We start from the raw sequence: 22,637 nt of genomic DNA, 5'->3' as shown, positions 1-22,637 counted from the left end.
TACCTCATAATATGAATCACTTCAGATTCTTCACAAGATTCATTCCTTAGTTTACATAGGTGCCTAAAATATCAATAAAAACATAACACCGTATCAATAAAAACATAACACCCATCATCGGGTATTTTACACGTAGTTTATCTAGGAATTTAAACACAGATCTCAACCAAAACTAGCAACTTGTATATCAAATATGAAACTTAGAGTAGGAGGGTTACAAATCCGAGTACGAGGGTTACAAATACACTTCCTCGTAAGAGATTCAACTGGCAGTGGCAGAAATCTTGCTGGAAAGACTCGGCCACTTAATAGTCTCAGGTCTCACAAACTAATTCGAATCGAGCCAAAAGTACCTTGGATTTAAGTTTAGGAGGATGGTGGATAGGCCTGAAACTGGACGAAAAAGGGAGATCAGCGAGCCATCACTGTGGCTGAAAAAAGTCCCAATCCCTACATGTCAGCGATCCATCGACCATGAAATTTTGGGGTTCAATTGGCTTTTGAGTGGGTAAGGGAATGATGGAGGCAATGAGGTGAGACAGTGGCCGGAGAGGGATGAAATTCATTGGGAAAATTATTGTCACCATCGTCGAAGAAAAAGCTCTGATCTTAGTGCGTCGTAGGCCTGCTCATTAAGAAATTATGCAGGCTAGTGCACCATCGAGTGGGCTACGGAGCGGCACATGAAAGTGAAGGGTGGTCGAAGGTGGATGATTTGGCTAGGGAAAGTGGATGCCCTCTCCCTCTCTCCTCTCTCACAAGCCAAATGGCCCAATAAAAGGCTTCCTTTGTGACATTATGCATTCATGGGATTCATTTCCATGCTATCATATGGCACGTGTAAGTTGACGTCCATAATCCCACATTCTACACATGTTGTCTAAAATACCTAGTAAAGTCAGACCTAGAAAAATAATTGCAAATTTACAAATTTATGACTTTTCAACTGTAGGTCCAAATTAAGTGTACCACTAGTCTACCAATTCATATTGACGTGCACTATACAATGATACATAAGTTTAAGCACAATTTATACAAATAAAAAGTCAACCAAGGCCTCACTCCATCAGTCTAGACCTTACTTTGTTTTGACCATAACTTTTTAATTTCAACTCCAATTTTGTGGTGCTATTGGTCTATAAACTCGGGATAACGCTTACTTCATAATGGTGTCCTGGTCAAATAGAAATTCAATTAGTATAAAAAAAATCAACTATGAGATCTATTTGGTCAACTTCAGTCAAACTTGATTAAAATACAAAAAATTCCAGTACACTTGGTATGAGTGGTTACATGAATAATTTTAGAAATAAATAAATTATTCAATCCCAACTTGAGTTAGTAAATGAATAAATTCGCTAAATGAATAAGTTAATCATTTTTTTTTTAAATAGGACCCATTAAATATATACACTAATAATTGATCAAATTTGTAAAAAATAAGTAATATATATGAACATTCAGCATCTATAATAAGAAAATTTTAATTAATAGCTTTTTTTTTTCCCCCAAAATATGCATCTAATTTTTTTTTTTCAAAATGTACAAGAAAAGGAAATAAGTTTTCAAATAAGAATCCACCAATCAATCTATAATTTTCCATAAGTAGAAAGTCAACTAATTAACCAATTGTACAACGTGTTTTTTTTTTTTTTTTTTTTTTTTTTTTTTTTTTTTTTTGCACTTATCAATGAGATTATTTTCACTAGTAGACTTTTTTGTATGGTGAAATTATCTGTATTGATTATTTTTTCTTTATTTATTATTGATTGCATGATAGCTAATCTCATGATTGTAGGTTGATCAAGCTTGAGTGATCATTTTTTTTATTAATATATATTATATAGTTAGTAAAACTAGTACACAAAAATAGTTTAAATTTCTTTTTAAATTAATAAATATTTATTTCTCAATAAATCAATAAATATTCATTTATCGATAAATTAATAACCCATTTAAATGAATGATTTTTCATAATCATATGGATATTCGTTTATAGTGATTTTATTGTAATTGGTGTGATACATAATTATAAGGGCACCATAATAATTATTAACATGTATATATATATATATATATATACAGGGAGGGTTCTGCATACAAATTTTTTGGACAAAAAATCAAAACCCTTTATAAATATGATCTAAAGGTGTGTATTTGCCTGTGTTCACACACTATTATCATTCCTTAAATAAGTTACTATTCCTTCTAAATAATATTTTCTCTCTTCTAATTTAATTTTTATTTCTCCAATTAAGCCCTAATCATTTTTCTCTCTTCTCAGCCCCAATTATCTCATTAAAAAAAAGAATAAAACTTGTTTACGAATATAGTCACGAAATACAAACAAATGATCATTGTCATACATAGATCCGTCAAATATTATCCAAATAATCAACTATAAGCAATTTTCGATTACAAAATGAAAATAAATTCACAATTACCATAAAAAAAATCATAAAGCAATTCACAAATATATAATAGTCATCCATATGAAATACAAATATATAAACTATAAAAAGCGAGATGCAAAATACAAAGAGTCAATAAAACTATAAACGAACAAATACAAATCAATAAATATAGAACCCAAGTAAATATTTACTTCTACAACATTAACCAAGAAAACTTCCCAATTTTTTTTTCCTTGACCTCCAAAATTAGATGTTAAACAACTTCACTAAAAAGAATTAGTGTTTGACAATTTGCAACCTATGAAGCTTCCTCTTTATAAATTATGTATTCAAGAAAATAATAAACGATATTGAACCTTCTGTTTTTTTTTTTCTTTTAATTTTTTTATTTTAATAAATGTAGAACTCTTAGTTAATTTATTAGGGGGAAAAAAAACCTTTTAAGTGTTGTCTCTTTTGTATAAGAAAAAAAAAGTATATTTCTTTACCCACATATCAACAAGAAACTTATATATATATATATATATATATATATATACATATTTTCTGTCTTCTTTGTATGGATGTGCTGTAATGGATTCAACCATTAGAATCGAAGATTTTTTGTTTTCTTGAGAAACCGATAATTGGAGGTTGATGAGATAGATGAATGTTTTTTTTTTAAGAAAGACTTTTAGAACTTTCACTCTCTTTTTATATGCAATTAAAATTTTATTAGAAGAGAGGGTTTTTTTTTATTTTTATAATTATAACATAAGAGCAGTGTTAAGTTTTTTTATGAGATAATTGGGGAGGAGAGAGAAAGATGGTTAGGGCTTAATTACAGAGAGAAAAATCAAATTAGGAAAATAGAATATTATTTAAATGCAGCAGCTTAGATAGAGAATGGCAAAAGGATGTTTGTAGAAATTAAAGGGTTTTAAATAAGGCAAATATACACGCTTAGATTATATCAATGAATGGTTTAAATTTTTTGTCAAAAAATTTTGTATGGGGAGCCCTCCTCTATGGGCATGTTCTCTAGACAAATAGATTTGACAAATTATTATTAACATTGTATGATGTTCATCAAATGGATAGTAATTTCCAAAATCTGTTTTTTCATACATATTTATTGACCATTGGATATGAAAAGTCAAAAGTTATAATGATTTGTCATGTCAAATTCCTTAGTACAAGGAACTCTCTCCTATATACATACTTTTTATTTATTTTTTAATCTAAAAATGATCTTTTAAGGAATTATTTTTTGTAAGGCACAAATTTTGGAAATAAAACGTAAAAAAAAAGATTATATATTTATATTAGATGGTTTTTTTTTAAAAAAAAAAATTGGTATATTAATGAGAAAAAGGATTTATATTTTTTAATTTTTCCAATTGATGGTTTCCTAGGACACAAAAAATGTTTTATGAATAAGACAAACCATAGTAATATATATATATATATATATATATATATATATATATATATATATATATATAATTTTATACGGGACACTTCATATTTTAGAGTTGACTTCATATTTTAGAGTTGGTATTATATACATTTAGATATGTTTAAGATTAATAAAACATTTAAAAAAAGCAACAATATATTTGTAATAATTTAAACTAAACATTTCCAGAAATAAAATATAACAGAAGAGTGTTCATGCTCCATATACTGCCTAATTTCTAACACTGCAAATTTTAATAATATATATGTATATACTCTCTATTTGTAGAAAACAAGGATTAAAAAAAACAAAAAAAGTATCTAAGTAATTTTGTTGATATACAATCATATAGAGTGTATGAAAAAGACCAACAAACTGATGAAACCGGTTTATTCAATTTCATCCAATTTATTTGAATTAGTTTTTTTTTTTTTTTAAAGTGTAATTGGATCAGATGGATTTAGAAAATAAAAAATCGACTGTTTTTTCAGTTTAGTTGGATTTTTGACGAAGCAGGTAGTTCCAGTGGTAGAGCATCTCTATTTATGTCTACGAAAATACGAATTCGAATGATGGGAAAGAAAATTTTGAGTAGTTTGTAAATTAGGTGAATTATTCAAAAAAAAAAAGCTAAATTGGTTAAAAATATAAATAATAAAATTATATATATTTATTATATATATATATATATATATATTTAAATTTTATGTTATTTTTTACAATTTTATTGGTAGTTTGTGTGTTTGTATAATTATAATGTGATATTCGAAACTTTCACTCATTCTTTAACTTTTTTTAATAGTTATGTATTAGTATTTTTTTTTTTTCGTTATGTAGTATAGAAAAATAAATATTTTATGTAATAAAAAAAGTCCAAAAGTTAAAAGTTACTATTCAAAATTTAAAATTCAAAAATCCTAAATATTTTTTGAAAAATCTCAAGAATTAGAAGAAAACAATTCGAGTTCATAATCCATCATCAAACCGATTACAAATTCGATTGATTTGTATTGGATTTCATATATAGATTTGTTCATTTAGTAATGAAAAAAGTTAAACTGATTAGTACTGGATTGGTTATAAATGTAGGTTTTGTAAAGGAATTTTATTTTCAAATAGTTTTACAAGTGCGTTGAATTAATACTAAAGTTCCATTATTACTAAATTTTCCTTTTTTTTTTTATAGATAACCACCTTAGGGTTGTTAATATTATTTGGTTAAAATCACTAAATTGAATGAGATACCATATGGATATGCACGCATAATCGATGATATTTCCATGAAAAAAGCAGAAAACAACAAAAAAGAAAAAAAAGAAAGGAAAAAAAAAATAAAAAGAAAAAAAAATAAAAAGAGAAGAAATTGAGATAAGCATGCCATTTTTATACTCACATGTGTGACCTCAGTACTACCCACGTGTCGAAAAGGCCAATTATTGTTCCCTTCTCATGTGGTCCCACGTAAGTCAAAGCGTGCACTGTACGCACAGTATCGAATAATCAATCTTGTGCTTTTCGAGAACACACGCTCGCCTCGCACGTACACATCCTACGAACCGTATGCAAAATCCAACCACCAAAAACAAGCCAAAGAAGAAAAAAAAAAAAAAACCTTTGAAAATCAATTCGGACCGTCCGTTTAAAATACCAAGCTCAATATCTACCGTTAAAATCCAAGCCAAAAAAAATAAATTTTACCGGACTAAACAGAGACGTACGGTACCAGGAAATTCAACGTTTTATTAATAAAAAAACCAAAAAGTTGTGTGGTTCGCAAGACATTTGTGGGTTCTATACATAACCATCTCACCCACTTCGTGTTTCTTTACCTCCTCATGTGATCTCTATAGTTTTACTATTTGGATGTCTATATTTAATAAATTTTAATTAAAAATATTCCATTTAAATTTTTTTAAGTTTACATTAATTTTAATTTAATTTTTTAAATTTTAAAAATTATAAACGATATCTTTATAGGAAATGTAAATAAAACAATTTAAAAAAGTATGAATGAAATGACAAAGAAGAAAAATAAAAACCTTTTAAAGTAAAAGAAGATAATGACATTTTTAAAACTATTGAGATCAAATTGTATTTAAAACACACTTCAACGAATGTAAATGACCTTGACCTTTTTTTAATTAGCAGCCTTTCTTAATTTTCCTTCTCAAATGTAATGTAGATTATAAAAAATATAGTTATATTTACTTTAATCTTTATGTGTTAGGAAACATATCAAGTATACCCATTAAACACTCTACATAGTAATATCATTACTTGGTAGTTAAACAATATTTTTATTATTAATTTTTCTTTTTATTTTGTAAATCAATATATGAAATTTGTATATATAAGGAGAACTAGTTATCTTTTTATTTTTATTTTTAACCACCATTTGATCTTTTGATTTTATTTAATCAAATGTTTGTTTATTTGTAATTAAGTTTTTTATTTTTTTGCTTTTTCCTCTTTTTTTTTTTTTTTTTATTTTTTTATTTTTTTTTTACATTTTTAATTCAGTTTCTTTGCTTTAACTTCTCTTTTTTCATAGTGCCTCTATGCAGCCATCAACCATTTAGGCCTTGTCATGGGGGTTTGAAATTCTCCAAATCGCTTCCGTGCGGCCTAGGGCTCCCATCTTAGTCAATTTTTTCTTGTGCACTCCAAGCACATTGCAATGGAAATAAGATGCAACACTTGTATACACTCGGCCAAAGGTACCAACCTTAGCCTATCTCACTAACACTCGCACCCACTCATGAGATTCTGTATGCCATCACCAAACACACTGACACAACCAACACAACTCGAGGGTCAAGTATGCCTCTTCGCACACACACACACACCAAGTGTTTAGGTAATCACATGGCACTCACAATTTAAGGGGTTACTCCCTTGCCTTAACCTTTTTCTTCATTCACTTAAGAAATAAGGATTACAATGCCCTATCACATACGGATCACCACACCCTATTTACTCTATGGGTTGATTTATGAGATTGGTATATCATGCTTTCAGTTTTACATCTATTTATATAAATAGATTGCAACTAACATCCCTAGTTGTATAGGATTGCAACTATCTTTATCCGTAGTTACATGAGATTATAACTTACTCTCCTAGTTGTGCAGGACTCTTCGAACCTGTGATCTCGTGCCACCTAGCATCAATAGTTATCCATCCCATAACTACCTGCCACATGTCATGCGTCCATCCATGCCACGTGTCTTCTTTGGCGAAATCTTCACATCCTTCGAATTCAAATTCGAACTAGTATAGGATTGCAACAAACTCCCTTGATCTCCACTTATCAAGGTTTGTGATCACCTTTCAAAACTTAGCCAAATCCCATTATCTTGACCACATTTCAAATGCAACCAACAAACTCAAACTTATCTCAACAACCCCGCATTGGGTGCTCAACAAACCTCGAAAATCATGGTCATTATACCCCTGCATATTCTTTATCCAGCAGCCCACATCTGTGCCTACTCAAAGCTTGCATGCACTCTGCACAAGCACGTAACTTGTGCCTACTCGCACAGTGCCCGACAGCTTCATGCATCCCCCATGCTATCCTTGGATCCATTTAGACATCCTGTTAAGTGTTACATCACACTTCTTTGCTGCCCTGCACGTTGCAACTGTCATACCTCATAACTTGCGTCTCCTGGGCTCATCATGCTCCTCTTGGTGTGTCCGTATGCATCCTCTGCCCATGCACACTACTCTCGGGCATCAAGTACATGTACTTCTGCGCACATGTCTGGCTAGTCCACTATGCTTGTGTAGTCTCCCCCCATCATGCCTTGGTTAAGTCTGAACCCGTGCATAGTCCATCATGCATTTGCTTACCAACATCTCACTACACCTTCGGTCTGTTTGCCATGTCTGAGACATCCACCCAATGCCTACCAATGTCACCATGTTGTGCTGCCCACACAGCCTCATACTCTGCAGCAATGCCGTGTGCCAACCTTTTAGGCACACCAAGGACTCAAGCATGGTCCATGACATCCATGCTTGACCCCCATTCGATGCTTAAGAGGCTAACAAACCTCCCTTACTCAAGTCTAATTCTTCCACCTTTCTCTGTGCCATTAGGTTCTGTGTACAACCTGTATCCAGCAAAGCTATTACATCTCAGCCATTGACCTTCACAGCAACATAAAACAATCCATAAAAAAAAAAAAGTATCTAAATAATTTTGTTGATATACAATCATATAGGGTGTATGAAAAAGACTAACAAACTGATGAAACCGGTTTATTCAATTTCATCCAATTTATTTGAATTAGTTTTTTTTTTTTAAGTGTAATTGGATCAGATGGATATAGAAAATCAAAAATCGACTGTCTTTTCAGTTTGGTTCGGTTTCTGATGAAGCAGGTAGCTCCAATGGTAAAGCATCTCTACTTGTGCCTATGAGAGAATGAATTGTTGATATAGGAAGGGGAATTTTTGGTAGTTTGTAAATTAGTGAATTATTAAAAAAAAAGCTAAATTGATTAAAAATATAAATAATAAAATTATATATATTTAAATTTTATGTTATTTTTTACAATTTTATTGGTAGTTTGTGTGTTTGTATAATTATAACGTGATATTTGAAACTTTAACTTATTCTTTAACTTTTTTTTAATATTTATGTATTAGTATTTTTTTTTCTTTATGTAGTATAGAAAAATAAATATTTTATGTAATAAAAAAAGTCCAAAAGTTAAAAGTTTCTATTCAAAGTTTAAAATTCGAAAACCCTAAATATTTTTTGAAAAATCTCAAGAATTAGAAGAAAAAAATTCAAGCTCATAATCCATCATCAAACCGATTATAAGTTAGATTGATTTGTATTGGATTTCATATATAGATTTGTTCATTTAGTAATGAAAAAAGTTATACTGATTAATATAGTTGGATTGGTTATAAATATAGGTTTTGTAAATGAATTTTATTTCCAAATAGTTTTAGAAGTGTGTTGAATTAATACTCAAGTTTTTTTTTTTTTTGGGAATAAATTATCTAAATACAAATTATCCATTTCTCCTACTTTCCGTATGACTCGAACTCATATTTTCATGAATACAAATAGAAATATTCTACCACCGAAACTAATCCACTTCATCAGTACTAAAATTTCATTATTACTAATTTTTTTTTTTTTTAGGATAGATAACCACCTTAAGACTGTTAATATTATTTGGTTACAGTCACTAAATTGAACGAGATACCATATGGATATGCACGCCTAATCGATGATACTTCCATGAAAAAAGCAGAAAACAACAAAAAAAAACACAAAAGAAAAACAAATAAAAAGAGAAGAAATTGAGATAAGCATCCCATTTTTATACTCACATGTGTGACCTCAGTAATACCCACGTGTCGAAAAGGCCAATTATTGGTCCCTCCTCATCTGGTCCCAGGTAAGTCAAAGCGTGCACTGTACGCACAGTATCGAATAATCAATCTTGTGCTTTTCGAGAACACACGCTCGCCTCGCACGTACACATCCTACGAACCGTATGCAAAATCCAACCACCAAAAACAGCCAGAGAAGGAAAAAAAAAAAAAAACTTTGAAAATTAATTTGGACCGTCCGTTAAAATACCAAGGTCAATATCTACCGTTAAAATGCAAGCCAAAAAAAATAAAAAATAAAAATTGTTTTTACCGGATTAAACAGAGACGTACGGTGCCAGGAAATTCAACGTTTTATTAATAAAAAAACCAAAAAGTTGTGTGGTTCGCAAGACATTTGTGGGTTCTATATATAACCATCTCACCCACTTCGTGTTTCTTTACCGTCTCTCTTTGCCTCCTCTCGGATTCAACGACTTCGGCTTTTCAGGTTTTTATTTTTTTATTTTTTTAATTTAATTTTATAAATTTAATTTTTCTTTTCTTGTTCTGTGTTTTCGTATTGTGTTTGATCAATAAGGTATTTGCCTGTGTTAGATTTTTGTTGTCTTGGAAATTCTATGGTCTTTTGCTCCATTTAGCTTGAGGGTTATGATCGTTTTCCTGTAATTTTGATTTTATTTAAATCTATTATTGTTTTAATTATAGATTTTCGAGTTCATTTTTTTTTTTTTTTGGTTCCTTTATTTGGTATTGTTTCTTTTAATTAGGGTTTGAATGATAGCGCAATTGCTTGGTGTGTTCCATTTTCTGAATTATTTATCACATTATGCTTTTTTTTAATTAAAATAAATGTTTTTTATTTTAGATTATTGTGATTTGGGGCTTTAGTTCTGGTAGATGGTGAATCGAATTATGCTTTGTATCAGTGGCATTTGAATAGCATATAACTGTGTATTGGAAAGATCATAATTTGATAATTTGAAGTCTTGATACCTTTTTGTAATTTTTGTTAGGTTGTTGAAAATCATGTGAAACTAGTTTTTCTGATGTGTAAACCAAATTCTTAGAGACTTTTATGTTGGGTGATTGCTGTGTCTTTGGGGAATTGAATTGGTTAATGGAATATGGAATATGTTTTGCAATTTTGCCATCCATATTCTGCAAATAGGTTTTATTGTAACAAAATGTTAAGCCTTCAATGGTAACACAATACCATTAAATAGTAAGTAAGGATGATGGAGTGGATGTGTAGCGATGTATTGGTTAAATTCTTACCTATATATTTGACTCTTATATTATTGTTTTGCTTTCTTATTGTGGAAACTGTAAATGCTCATAATAATTTGTCATACTTATTCTGACATATTAACTTATTGCTGCATCTTGATAATCTGATATTTAAGCTTCGTCAAACCTTTGTTGAGAGACTTGGTTAAAAATCAAGGATTTCCTTTCTTGGTTACGTAAGCTTCTATCTACAAAAGTCAAGTTTCATGTCTGAATTCGACGATCAGATTCCATCTGCTTTTGGTAGGCTATGTTTTTTTTTTTTTTGGGTTCTTTTTGGTTTTTTTTTCCCCTACTAGCCGGTGTATTTTTAATAATATCATTTATTGAAAGCCTTGGATAATATTTTAAGTCGTATTCCTCTCTTCGTTGGGTTGTATGGGTGGGCAGATCCCTTTGCTGATGCAAATGCTGAGGACTCAGGTGCTGGTTCAAAAGAGTATGTGCATGTGCGTATACAGCAACGTAACGGTAGGAAAAGCCTGACTACTGTGCAAGGTTTGAAGAAGGAATTTAGCTATAACAAGATACTTAAGGACCTTAAGAAAGAGTTCTGCTGTAATGGTACTGTTGTCCAGGATCCTGAGTTAGGCCAGGTTTGTTTTCACTCCCTGCTAAACCCAAATTACAATTTTTGTTGCACAATCAGACCTATGATTTTCATGTTGGTATATATGGTTGATACAAAAGACTTTCTCAACAGTTTCCTATCATAAATGAGGAGTATATTCTTTTATGCATATCATGGTTGTGGTTTCCTGAGTATAGAGTCCTTAACCTTGCACTTTTTAGATTTTGTACTCATCTTATGTAACAGAGGAGTCATGGAGTTACAAGTCCTTGTTGAGATATGGAGTTTCCCCTAACAACTTTAATAAGCATATACTGCATAGGCATGTCTTTGAATACAAAACCTTAAATTGTTATCGTTTGCATTGCTACAGGTCATACAGCTTCAGGGAGACCAGAGGAAGAATGTTTCCACTTTCCTTGTGCAGGTAATAAATGTGGATTTGCTATGAGTTCCCCTGTATGATATTGTGTATATCAAGTCTAAATGTAGCTAACTCATTGGATCTCCCATGTTTGTTTAACAGGCTGGCATTGTGAAGAAGGAGCATATCAAGATCCATGGTTTTTAAATAGCGACAGTATCATTTTGCTACATGTAGTTGTCTGCCCTACCTTGACATGCAGTAGCGAGTGGTATATGATCTGGATTTAAGTGTTGTAGAGTTGAGTGTTTGTAAAAATTATTCTGGTATTTGTACTTTGAAAAAGGTCTGCTATAATAGCATTGTGTCCTGCTAGTTTCAGCTGCTTGCTCTGTTATGTGGAAAGATTATTGATTTTTCCATGACTTTTAACCATAATGATATATTCCTGCGTTTTATTTGTGGTCACACACTAGTAGTTTTTTCCGGCTTATGCTCGTACATCATTGAAATGCATAATCCTAAGATTTAGGATACGTTTTGGTTTATGGAATAGATAGTGGAATAGAATAAGAATTCTTAAAATTTTGATATTCTTTTATTTGGTTGGATTTTTAAAATTTGTTTTATCTATTCTTATAGAATTTTGATTATTTAGGATAATGAATTACTATTTTTTTTTTAAAAGCTCAGAATCTGTATTTTTTAAAATAAAGTAATGTAAGACACATTTTCACGCTTTGATATTTTTTTTGTTTCATATTAATGTTTTTATTTTTTTTTCTACCAAACTAAATAATAGGATTATATATTCTATTCCATATTTTTTATTCTTGGAAATTACTAATCCTTAATTTTTAGACATAACTGTTATTTTAACCAAACATTAAAGCTTTCTAGTTGATCATTGTACGTTGGATGAAAATGGCACCAAATTATACTCGATGCTCTTGCTTGTTTACTGCTATAGCAGCTTGATAGTTTGACAAAGCATAGAAAATTAGTTTGATAAAGTCTGGTTACTATGTCTTTATATTCATCAAGATCTAGATTTTTTTTATATTCATCAAGATCTAAATTTTTTTTAGGCTTTAAATTTTCAGTTGTAAATATTTTTTAGGCTGATTAGATTTGAAATGGGATGATTACGATGGTGGTTCATTTGGGTGTAAAGGTGAATTCTCGACAACATTAAGTGGCCCTTGTTGGAACGTGGAATGCAGCATATAAGGACAAATCATATATTTTAAAACAATCTAGATGGGTTCTATTGTTTTTAATGTTATAATATTTGGGCTTATTAGGTTTGAAAGTTGGTTAAGAGGTTCGTGTCGATGCTATAAAAAGAAAAAAAAAAAAACAAAACAAAAAAATAAACATCTTAGTCAAATAACACTTTATTGTTCATGGTAAGGAGTTAAAAAAGAATGATGATTAAGAAATAAAATAAAAAACCAAATGACAGAGTGTAAAACGACATATCACATCATCAACATGAATTAATTGAATAGATATTCACCAGAAAATGATTAATTGTAGATTTATTGTATAGATATGCAAAAGGATTCTCATCCGCTAGCTTCTCTTTATCCAATCAGAGGATATGAATCTTCCCTATGTGCTGACTCTTAATTCTGCTTTCAATTGACGGATTGGATTATGTAAGTTTCTCTGATAGGGAAAAGCCACTACGGGTAAGGAGAACGCAGTGCAACCAGTGTTATTTTCAATCTTCATAGGTGTGAGAGGTATATTATCGGATCATCGTCATTCATTTCTCATAAGATGATTATTGAATGCTTTGTTATAAATGATTTATAAAAAGTTTGTTTTTATTTTTTTTTTATTTTTATTTTTCTCTATAGACTAGTTGAGCTTTTTTCTCTTTGTTCCTATTATAGATCCATCTGGTTAGAAATTAGTGAATAAAAAAATTAAAGGTCATATTTTATGCTTTCTCTTTCTAGTTGTTGAAGGAAACCATTTGATAATTGTCTATAATTTGTCGTCTTCTATCTCATTTTGTTCGTTTGTATAATTTTCTTCGAAAAGCTAAAATATTATCCCACTTTTCTCCAAGATGACTAGCCGCTGATGAATGTTTTCTTTGGAGATAGTATCGGTCACGAAAGTAGGAAACACTTGTTGATAAGCCAAAAAAATAAAGTAAGAAAAAGGCTTTCAAGAAAAATTAAATACCATTAGTTTTGGTGTTTTACCATCACAGATTTGTTTTTTCGTTTGGCGTTTTCTCAATTAGTGCTAAGGCTGATAGTGCTTGCCTAAATAGTGGATTTTCACCAAACATCTTCAAATGTAGGAACTATTATGATATATGAATCTTACACCTTGAAACGGTGGCCCAAGAAATCTCTCACCGTCAAAGCAGCCAACCTACTCCAATCAAAATCATTTCATTTGCATACTATTCTATCCTTCTAAACAATGACCACCTCCATATCTATCTGGATTGGAGGTTCCTATTTGGATTTTATCAAATTTGGTACGAATATGAGATTCTTTTTTCGAAATTGCCGTCTTAGGTATTTAGATAATTTTTTATCCAGCAATGCTACAAGTTACATTTAATACACCAATACATTTATTAAGTGTATATGTGTTATTTTTTATAGGATAAGTATTATTAAATATAAATTAATTAAATAATAATACGTATATACTTTATAGATATTTTAATGAAATAGATGATACTTTTAGTATTATATTTTCTTTCATAAAATTTGATGGATGCTCATTTCCTAAAAAAGGTAAAATAAATATTCTTTTAAAGCCTAGTTCAATATATTTTCTCAATTATAGCAATATCTTTATTTTTAAATTGCACATATTTTTAATTAAATTTAAAAAGGGGTTGCTATGATCAAGCATAAGTAGGCCATGGCCATTTATTACATAATGTGAGTGATGATGACTATCATAAAAGAAAAATAACATTTATCCTTAGTGATGTCAGTAAAATTTATATGCTATTTGACATTTTAAATAGTTGTTCAACATGATCTATTTTTCAAATTAGGTTTTAGAATAAAAAAAAATCTAATACATAATAAATTGTCACCAAATAACAATTGTCATAGCCTTTATCAAAAAATAAAAAATAAACAAATATCATAGTAGTAATGACTCCATTAATGATGATTACTAATAAAAACAAATAGCAAATCTCAAACATAAAATTTGCATTTGTTAATTTTATTCTCTGTCATGAACATTTATTGATTTTTCCTATAAAAGAAAAAAAAAAATTTAAAGGGTAAAGGTTAAAATATTTTTACAATCCCAAATTGTAGATCCATCAATATTAAAACCTATTTACATTTATATTTTTGAATTTCATACTTCCATACACATGTACTTTCAACTTTGATAATAATATGGTAATATTTGAACCTCTATCAACTTAGCGGTTGAATTAGCAATTAGGAGGAGAGTATGTTAAAAGCTCAGGTGGAAAAGCAGAAGTTTAAGTCAATATATCTTTACCCTTACCCCTCTAATATATATATATCTGCATAAATTTTAATGGGTCAGTGTTAAAAAAAGGGTGGACCCACCCAATCTTGTTGTACAAATTAAGGGTGTGAGTAACATATAGAATAAGAGCCAGATATGAGAAAATCTATACCAACCGACTGTTAAGTGTTCAACTACCGATCAACGCAGGACTGGAGCAAAGTGTGTCAACTACCATTCTTCGTTTGGGTTTCTTACTGAAAAACCATTGAGTGGTATATTTCTGTTTGTTTTCCAATACATGAAGACCATTCTCTTTTGGATGACTCCTTTTCCACCTCCTATTAATACAACCTGGTAACTTCTGTTTTTGCACACGGTTCCTGCCCTGCCCTGCCCTGCCTCTCTATATTCTTCCTCTTCATTGCTGAAAATCCTAGCTTTTTTCTTTTTATTTCTTTTTATTTTTTTCCCTCTCATGGCTGATTTGGATCACTCCTCTGATGATACTTCTGTCGATTCTAGAGGTACCCTTTTCGAATTACCTCTTCTTTTACTCTTTTTTTTTTTTCATTTAATTTTCTTTTTTGTGAAGGGAATCACATTTTCAGAGCTTCTTCATCTGGTCTACCAGTAATTTCTTGAAATAATTTTGTGTTTTTCATTTTTTTTCCTCTCTTTTCCTTTTGGCAGAGGAAAACAGTCAAGATTCAAAGCTTGAGTTTTCAGAAGATGAAGAAACCCTTATTACTAGGATGTATAATCTTGTAGGCGAGAGGTGGGATGGTCCCTTTTTTTTTTTTTTTTTTTTTAAATTTTTTTTTAAAATTTCTCTGGGTTTTCTGTTCTAATGGAAAAAAGGGGTGTTTGATTACTTTAGGTGGTCTCTGATTGCTGGTAGAATTCCTGGAAGAACAGCAGAGGAAATTGAGAAGTATTGGACTTCAAGATATTCAAGCAGCGAATGATTCAAGAAAAAGAATGTCACAAAATCGGATTGTGTCTATCTCTTTCTCTCTTTCGTGTTTAAGAGCAGGAAAAAATTTTGGGGTATTTCTTTTGTGACAAAAAGTAAGTTTGGTTGTACGTCTTTCATTGGCAGTTTTCTTTAATTTCAAAAGACAAAGAAAAACTGTTACTGTTAAGTATGAGGTACTATTATCAGTTGCAATCAAATGGTGTTCACTCTTTGTACAATATTAAATTAGTTCCTTCCTGGTTTGATGCTTTGGAAATTTCAAATTTCAATATTCTATTATGTGATTATTTTATCAGCTCCCCTGAATGTAAATTTGATTTGATATTAATGGGACTAGAAAAACCTGCTCTAGTGGAGTCCTTGCTGGGATACAAAGATGTAGCTCTAGTTGAATGACTAAATTATTTGCTTTTACTGTTCTAACACAGCTCCTAAGCCATTGTTTTGAGTACAATTAATAGAAATTTGTTTTCTGTTTTTAAATAACTACTTGATTTCTAGTATCCCTTGGTACTCAGTTTCGATGTTTTCAAACCGGACATGGAAAGATAAGGGGATAGTTGATCCCTTTGTCTTAATCTTCTTTCAAATTTTAAAATACTAAAAACACTCACTGTTAGAAGAGAATTGAGAAAGAAACCGTTGATATGCATTGCCAAGTTAATTCCAACAATTTCATTTTTTATGAGCAATCAAGACATTCTCTGAATATTTAATAAAAAATGTTCAGAACAAAACCAGAAGTTTATTATTCAGAATGATGCAGTACAACAATAGGCATTGGCTTAATTCGGATTGAATCATTCAAACATTTGGACCCATTAACTTAACTAATGGAGGTACAGGTTGTTGGAACTATAAGACAAAGCTTAAAAAAAGGAAAAAAAAAAAAAAAAAAAAGACAAAAACCTTATCCTGTTGCATTTTTTATATGTATTTTAAATTATTTTTATTTTGGTACTCATTCAAAGTTGAAACTTAACTCTTGTACTTGTAGATGATAATGTCTTAGGTTGAAAAAACAGTCACAAAAGCAATAAATAAATTTTGCTTTGTCACCATAAGTATGGAAGTTTAATTCAATTCTCTTATTTAGTACTTGACGATTAATGGAATGGTAATCCTTTTTGGCTAAATGGTAGAAAAAGACAAAAAAAAGATGAGAGATTCGAACATTGTAAAGAAAATAGGTGAGTTTTACCATTGTATTATCTGTGCAGGAAAAGTAATTGGTCGTTGAACAATTGTAATAATAAAGTGAAAAGCGGAAAGTACACGCTGAGTAAATATGAGGGAACATAGTTCTGTGGACGTAGCTACCAACCCACTGTATATTAAATATTCATATCCTGTTTAAAAATTTGAAATTTTCGTAAAGATTTTACTAAAATTTTTACGTTTTAACGGAATGAATATGAAATTTTGCTCCAAAATAAAATGGATAAAGTTTTTATCAAAATTTTTTATATTTTTACAAAAATTTTATTAAAATTTCCATCAAAATATTCACATAATTTGTTTTACAATTTTATTAAAAAATTTGTAATTTTTATAGAAAATTTTAAAATTTCAATAGAAATTTATATTAAATTTATTTTTTTAATTACAAAATTAATAAATATTATTAATGTTTAATTGTTTACCAATCCATTATTTTTTTGCTATAATAAATTTAATATTTCTATAAATATTATAAAGTATAGATAAATTATGACAAATATACAAATATGCATGTTAAATAAATTATAAATATTATATAGATGTGTAGGGAATATATATCTATATATATATATATATATTTGCAAATATAGCTAAATGAATTGATGTAATATCAATTGATGTGTGTGAAATATTCTAGTAGTAACTTATGGATACAGTTTCAAGCTCAACAATTGGAGAATAATAATTTTGCATACAGTAAATCAATATCATATAATAATTATCAAAAAGGACAATTATAGAATATAAGATTCATATGATTGGCATATTAATAATTACATGCAAAATTATTAAGTAGATATAACTTTTAATAATTAGTTATCATATTTCACATTGCAAAATGAGAATGAGGAAGTGATCAACGACTTTCAAGCACTAGGCATTCTATGTAGTATTAAGATGACATTTTAATTATTATATATATATATATATATATATATATATATGTATGCAACCAATATCATATAATAATTATCAAAAAGGACAATTATATAATATAAGATTCATATGATTGGCATATTAATAATTACATGCAAAATTATTAAGTAAATACAACTTTTAATAATTACTTCTCATATTTCACATTGCAAAATGAGAATAAGGAAGTGATCAATGATTTTCAAGCACTAGGCATTCTATGTAGTATTAAGATGACATTTTAATTGTTATATATATATATATAATAATGAATAAATAAGTTTTAATCAAATATGTATTTTTTTTTACTTTTTTTTTATTGATAATAATATATTTATAACCATTAAAATTTATTATATATTTATTGACAAAGAGAAATATAAAATCTATTCATTATTTTTAGAAATTTGTAGTTAGTTTGATAATTACTTGATCAAATAAGTACATTTGGAAGTTCCAATAAAAATTTTCATTATTTTAACTAAACTTCCATCATATTTTGTAAAGTTTTACGAGTTTTTAATAATATTTAATAATTTTTGATATTTTCATGGATATTTCTATATTTTAAAGACGCGATATTTTCATTGATACTGATTTTATGAATCTTCCTCCTATGTTCATATGAAATTTTATTATTTATAAGAGAAAATGATTCCAAATTATGCTTTAATATTTATTGTCTAATATTTATTACAAATTTAACTTAATAATTTGTCCCTGCAACTATTTTGTTATGTAGTGTTATAAAGGGAGGAAACAAAACTTGGTTTGTGTTCGCTATTACAAGTTGGAGATTAAAAAAATAGTAAATTACGCACAATAGAGTTAAATATATATATAAATATACATTTTTTTTCCTTTTTGTATTGAATCTGTCTTCTAGTTTATAATGAACAATATAATAAAGTAACAAATTATATGGATAATAATTCAATTAATAATTGAAAATTAAAAAAATTATACTCAAGGTAAATACACATGTCTTTTATTGGAAAATAGTTTCCAACACATAACATATATAAATATATATTTATATATGCTAGTGAATCAGAAACAACAAAATAGCAAGATCCCATGAGCTTTTCCATACGTAGAGAGAAGAATGTAGGACTGCAAATAGAGAGAAAACTATGAGTATTTTTAACAGTTAAGTGATAAAACATTATTTACATACACATATATTTTAATATAGTATATAGTAGCATATTATTAATTTTTTTTTTGTGGACATTTACAATAATTCTCCTCATTCGGTATCCCAAATCTATAATCTTTCTATTATAAATATGAATAATCAATCAATTACGTCAATTTCATTTGACAATATATTATTAATGTTAAAAAATCCTAATGATTGAAGGGGAAGGAGTCTAGATAAGAACAAAAGCAAGAATGATCTAACATGTCCTTAAACAATCATTTTCTCATATTAATTGGGAGCATAATTGGTGGATGTGAAAATGTATTACAAAATAATAACCAATTCCATTACATGTTTATAAAATAATTGCTACTTTATTTTTTCTATACAGCTGGCCACACTTTTTTGTTTTTCCAAGTTCATCAATATATCAATTCATGTCATGAGCCCTATACATAAAATATATTTATTTTTATTAACAAAAAAAGATATAAATGTATTATTTTATTTTAATTTGAGGTGTCATTATCTGTTTCTTATTTTTTACATTTTCTTGTTTCCTAAGCTCAGTAGTGGCGCATGTTTTTGAGGAGTGAATTGTTGGATTTATGCTCTAGAAGCAATCTAAATCATTGATTAAGAGCCTTAATTAATAATGGCCGTTGGATCTGCAAGTTAGCTAATAAAGTGACAAAGCTCATTCACTAATTGTTTAGAGACAAGTGTGGCCCATCTATTGGGTCCAAGGCAATTAGGAAACCATGAAAGGTTAGAGTTTGGAGTTTATAAATAGACTACTTTTTAAAGAGACTTCATATAAAGTTTCTACAGAGTTTCCAGATGCTGAAAACCTCAGTGGAAAACCTAAACAGAAAAATAAAACCTTTGAACCTTATTATTTCTCGTAATTACTTGTGCTCACACATAGTTCTGTTGTAACTAGAATAGCTTGGAAGGTCTTGCTTAAAAGGTTAATAAAATTTAATGGATAATGATACTAGTTTATTATATGCTTTATTCAATCTCGATCAGGCTTTCATTGTATGCAGGATTTTGACAATTGGTATCAGAGTCTTAATTGAATCGGTGTGATAAATCAAATATATATATTTTTTTACTATTTTATTTTTCATGTATATGTGATATATATTAGATATATGACACTTACGATTCTATTATTCATGTTATTTATAATTTTTGTATTATGAATGAATGATTTGTTTTTTACCTTAATCCATGGTAGATTTTTACTTGTATTTTCTTTTGGGATGTAAAAAAAGGCTAATCATAAGATTAGGTTTTCTCCTTAATTATTTATCTTTTTCCTGCAATTTTTATTTGAAATTTTATATGTAAATTCAGATTTATTAGAAAAATATATAAAAATACCTGTGAAAAACTGTGTATATGTTGTTGTTCATCATTTTTCATGCCGATTGAAGCTTCCTTTTGAAAAATGAACATGGGAACAAATGCAAGACATGGAGGAGGATTGGTGGGAGAAGGACCGTTGTCAGAGGCCACCGCATGCACCCACATACATGATCAAAATGGATATGAGTGAGCTTCATGTGCCTTACTTCAGACGGCATGTAGAGGTGCATGCAGCGTTAAAATTGGACCATTTTGGGTCAATTGCTTCCTCTTGTGGTGGTCTACCTCTTTGTAAAATTTGTGATGATCCGAGTTTTATGTGGCAGCTGGTGGTAGTTTTGGTGCTCGGATTCAATAGGGACATATCAGGGTTTTATGTTTTTTGGGCTAAAAACCTAGAAACCAATTCTAACTTGGCCTATACCTATAAACTTACAAGACTTGAAGAAAAGAAGAAGTATGGACTAGATGTCAAGTTGGGCTTCTTCGCCCTATTGGACTTGTAATTTTCTTTTCTGGAAAACCATGAATTAGGGCCTATTAATTATTCCATGTTTATAATTGTTTAAATTATATAGATATAACATGTGATATGTGCTTAACATGCCATTTATAATAGATGCTGTCATATAATTGCATCATTTGATATATATATATATATATGTATAATTAGATTTGTTTTATCTAGATAATATTATTATGGAAAATCCTAATTAATTAATGTAAAATATTGAATAGGTGAAGGTTAAGATAAAATTCAATTAATTTGAAACCTGCGAGCTCCATTAAGGGTCCAATAATAAAATAGTTATGTGATATCCCAACGGATAAGCATGATCCGATCTTATTGGATTGGACTTAAAATAATTTTAAAATTTTAATAAGGTTGTAAGCCCCAACTTCGACAATGTTTAGATATTTAAGATAATTTTAAAATTAAATTAATGATTATTACATTCAATTTTAATAACATTAATAATCCTCCCAACGGGGCTCTATTAGTGTTGTTAAAAGCCTAAAGATTATTACAATTGTTAATTTCTAAAATAAATTTTAAATGGGTGTGTGTTTGTGTTATCTGAGTAGATAGAGGAGGTAGATTTTTAAGGAGTGTTTGACCCATCTCACTTTTCCTAAGAGCCGACTTAGTAAGACACTTTGTATATCATGTTCAAAATTTAGTTTATTATAAATGTCTTGCCCAATGTAAGTATTTGTAATGGAAACTAAGTTATTGTTACAATAAATATTAATAATAAGTAATTTAAGGGATTTACATATTTGTATGTTTGTTTTGTTGATTATGTGTTAATATATGTTCATTTTAAATTTCAGAAAATGGCATCCTTTAATCCTCTAGCTACAATTTTGAGTTAAATACCATTAGATGGAAATAACTACGACTTATGGAAAACCAATCTTTACATTATTCTTGATTAAAATTTATTACAACTCTGAAACCTCAGGAGCTCGCTGCCAATGCTTAAAAGGAAACTAAAAAGCAATTTTACAGATTGGCAACGGGCAAATACAACAGCTCATTATTATATTCTTGCCAGCATTCTAGAACATCTCCAAAAGCAAATTAATGATCTAAAGTGTGTATCGGAAATAGTTCAGACTTTAGATGGGATGTTTGTTAAAAGTAGCAGTTCTGCTAGACAAGTAGTTATAGAGGCACTAATGAACACTCGTATGACTAGAGAAAATATGTGGGACAATTATCTAAAGATGATGGGGTACATCAATATTGCAGAAGTGATGAGGGCTAAGCTGGAACAAGAGATGAAGATTGACATGATCTTAGAATCTCTACTAGATAGCTTCAGTCAATTCAAAATGAACTATAATATGAACAAACTGAAGCTTACTCCTATTGAATTGGTGCACGAGCTTGATAGTGCTGAAATGTCTTTCGTGAATAGGAAAGTGCTTATCATGCTAAAGTTCCTCAAAATCTAAAGGGGAACCTAAGGGTGGAAAGAAGAATAAGAAGCAAAAAGGAATAGGTCCAGTTATCAAACCAGCTGCAATAAAGAAGCTAGAAGACAAATGCTTTACGTACAGACAAAAAGGCTACTGGAAGAAGGATTGC

The 22,637-nt window shown here is 29.3% G+C and overlaps 1 protein-coding gene across 1 annotated transcript; it reads left to right on the top strand.

Moving 5' to 3' along the window:
* The first annotated feature begins 9,540 nt into the window (after window positions 1-9,540).
* On the top strand, window positions 9,541-11,903 carry LOC107417036 (protein translation factor SUI1 homolog). The gene is made up of 5 exons (XM_016025592.4): window positions 9,541-9,700; window positions 10,617-10,743; window positions 10,891-11,096; window positions 11,445-11,498; window positions 11,598-11,903. Exons 2-5 carry the CDS (start codon window positions 10,707-10,709, stop codon window positions 11,640-11,642), a joined length of 342 nt encoding a protein of 113 aa, XP_015881078.1. The 5' UTR covers window positions 9,541-9,700; window positions 10,617-10,706; the 3' UTR covers window positions 11,643-11,903.
* Window positions 11,904-22,637: the final 10,734 nt, after the last annotated feature.

Source organism: Ziziphus jujuba, chromosome 4 (genome assembly GCF_031755915.1).
Source record: "Ziziphus jujuba cultivar Dongzao chromosome 4, ASM3175591v1".
Taxonomy (NCBI): domain Eukaryota; kingdom Viridiplantae; phylum Streptophyta; class Magnoliopsida; order Rosales; family Rhamnaceae; genus Ziziphus; species Ziziphus jujuba.
This window is presented reverse-complemented; position numbering and strand designations above follow the sequence as displayed.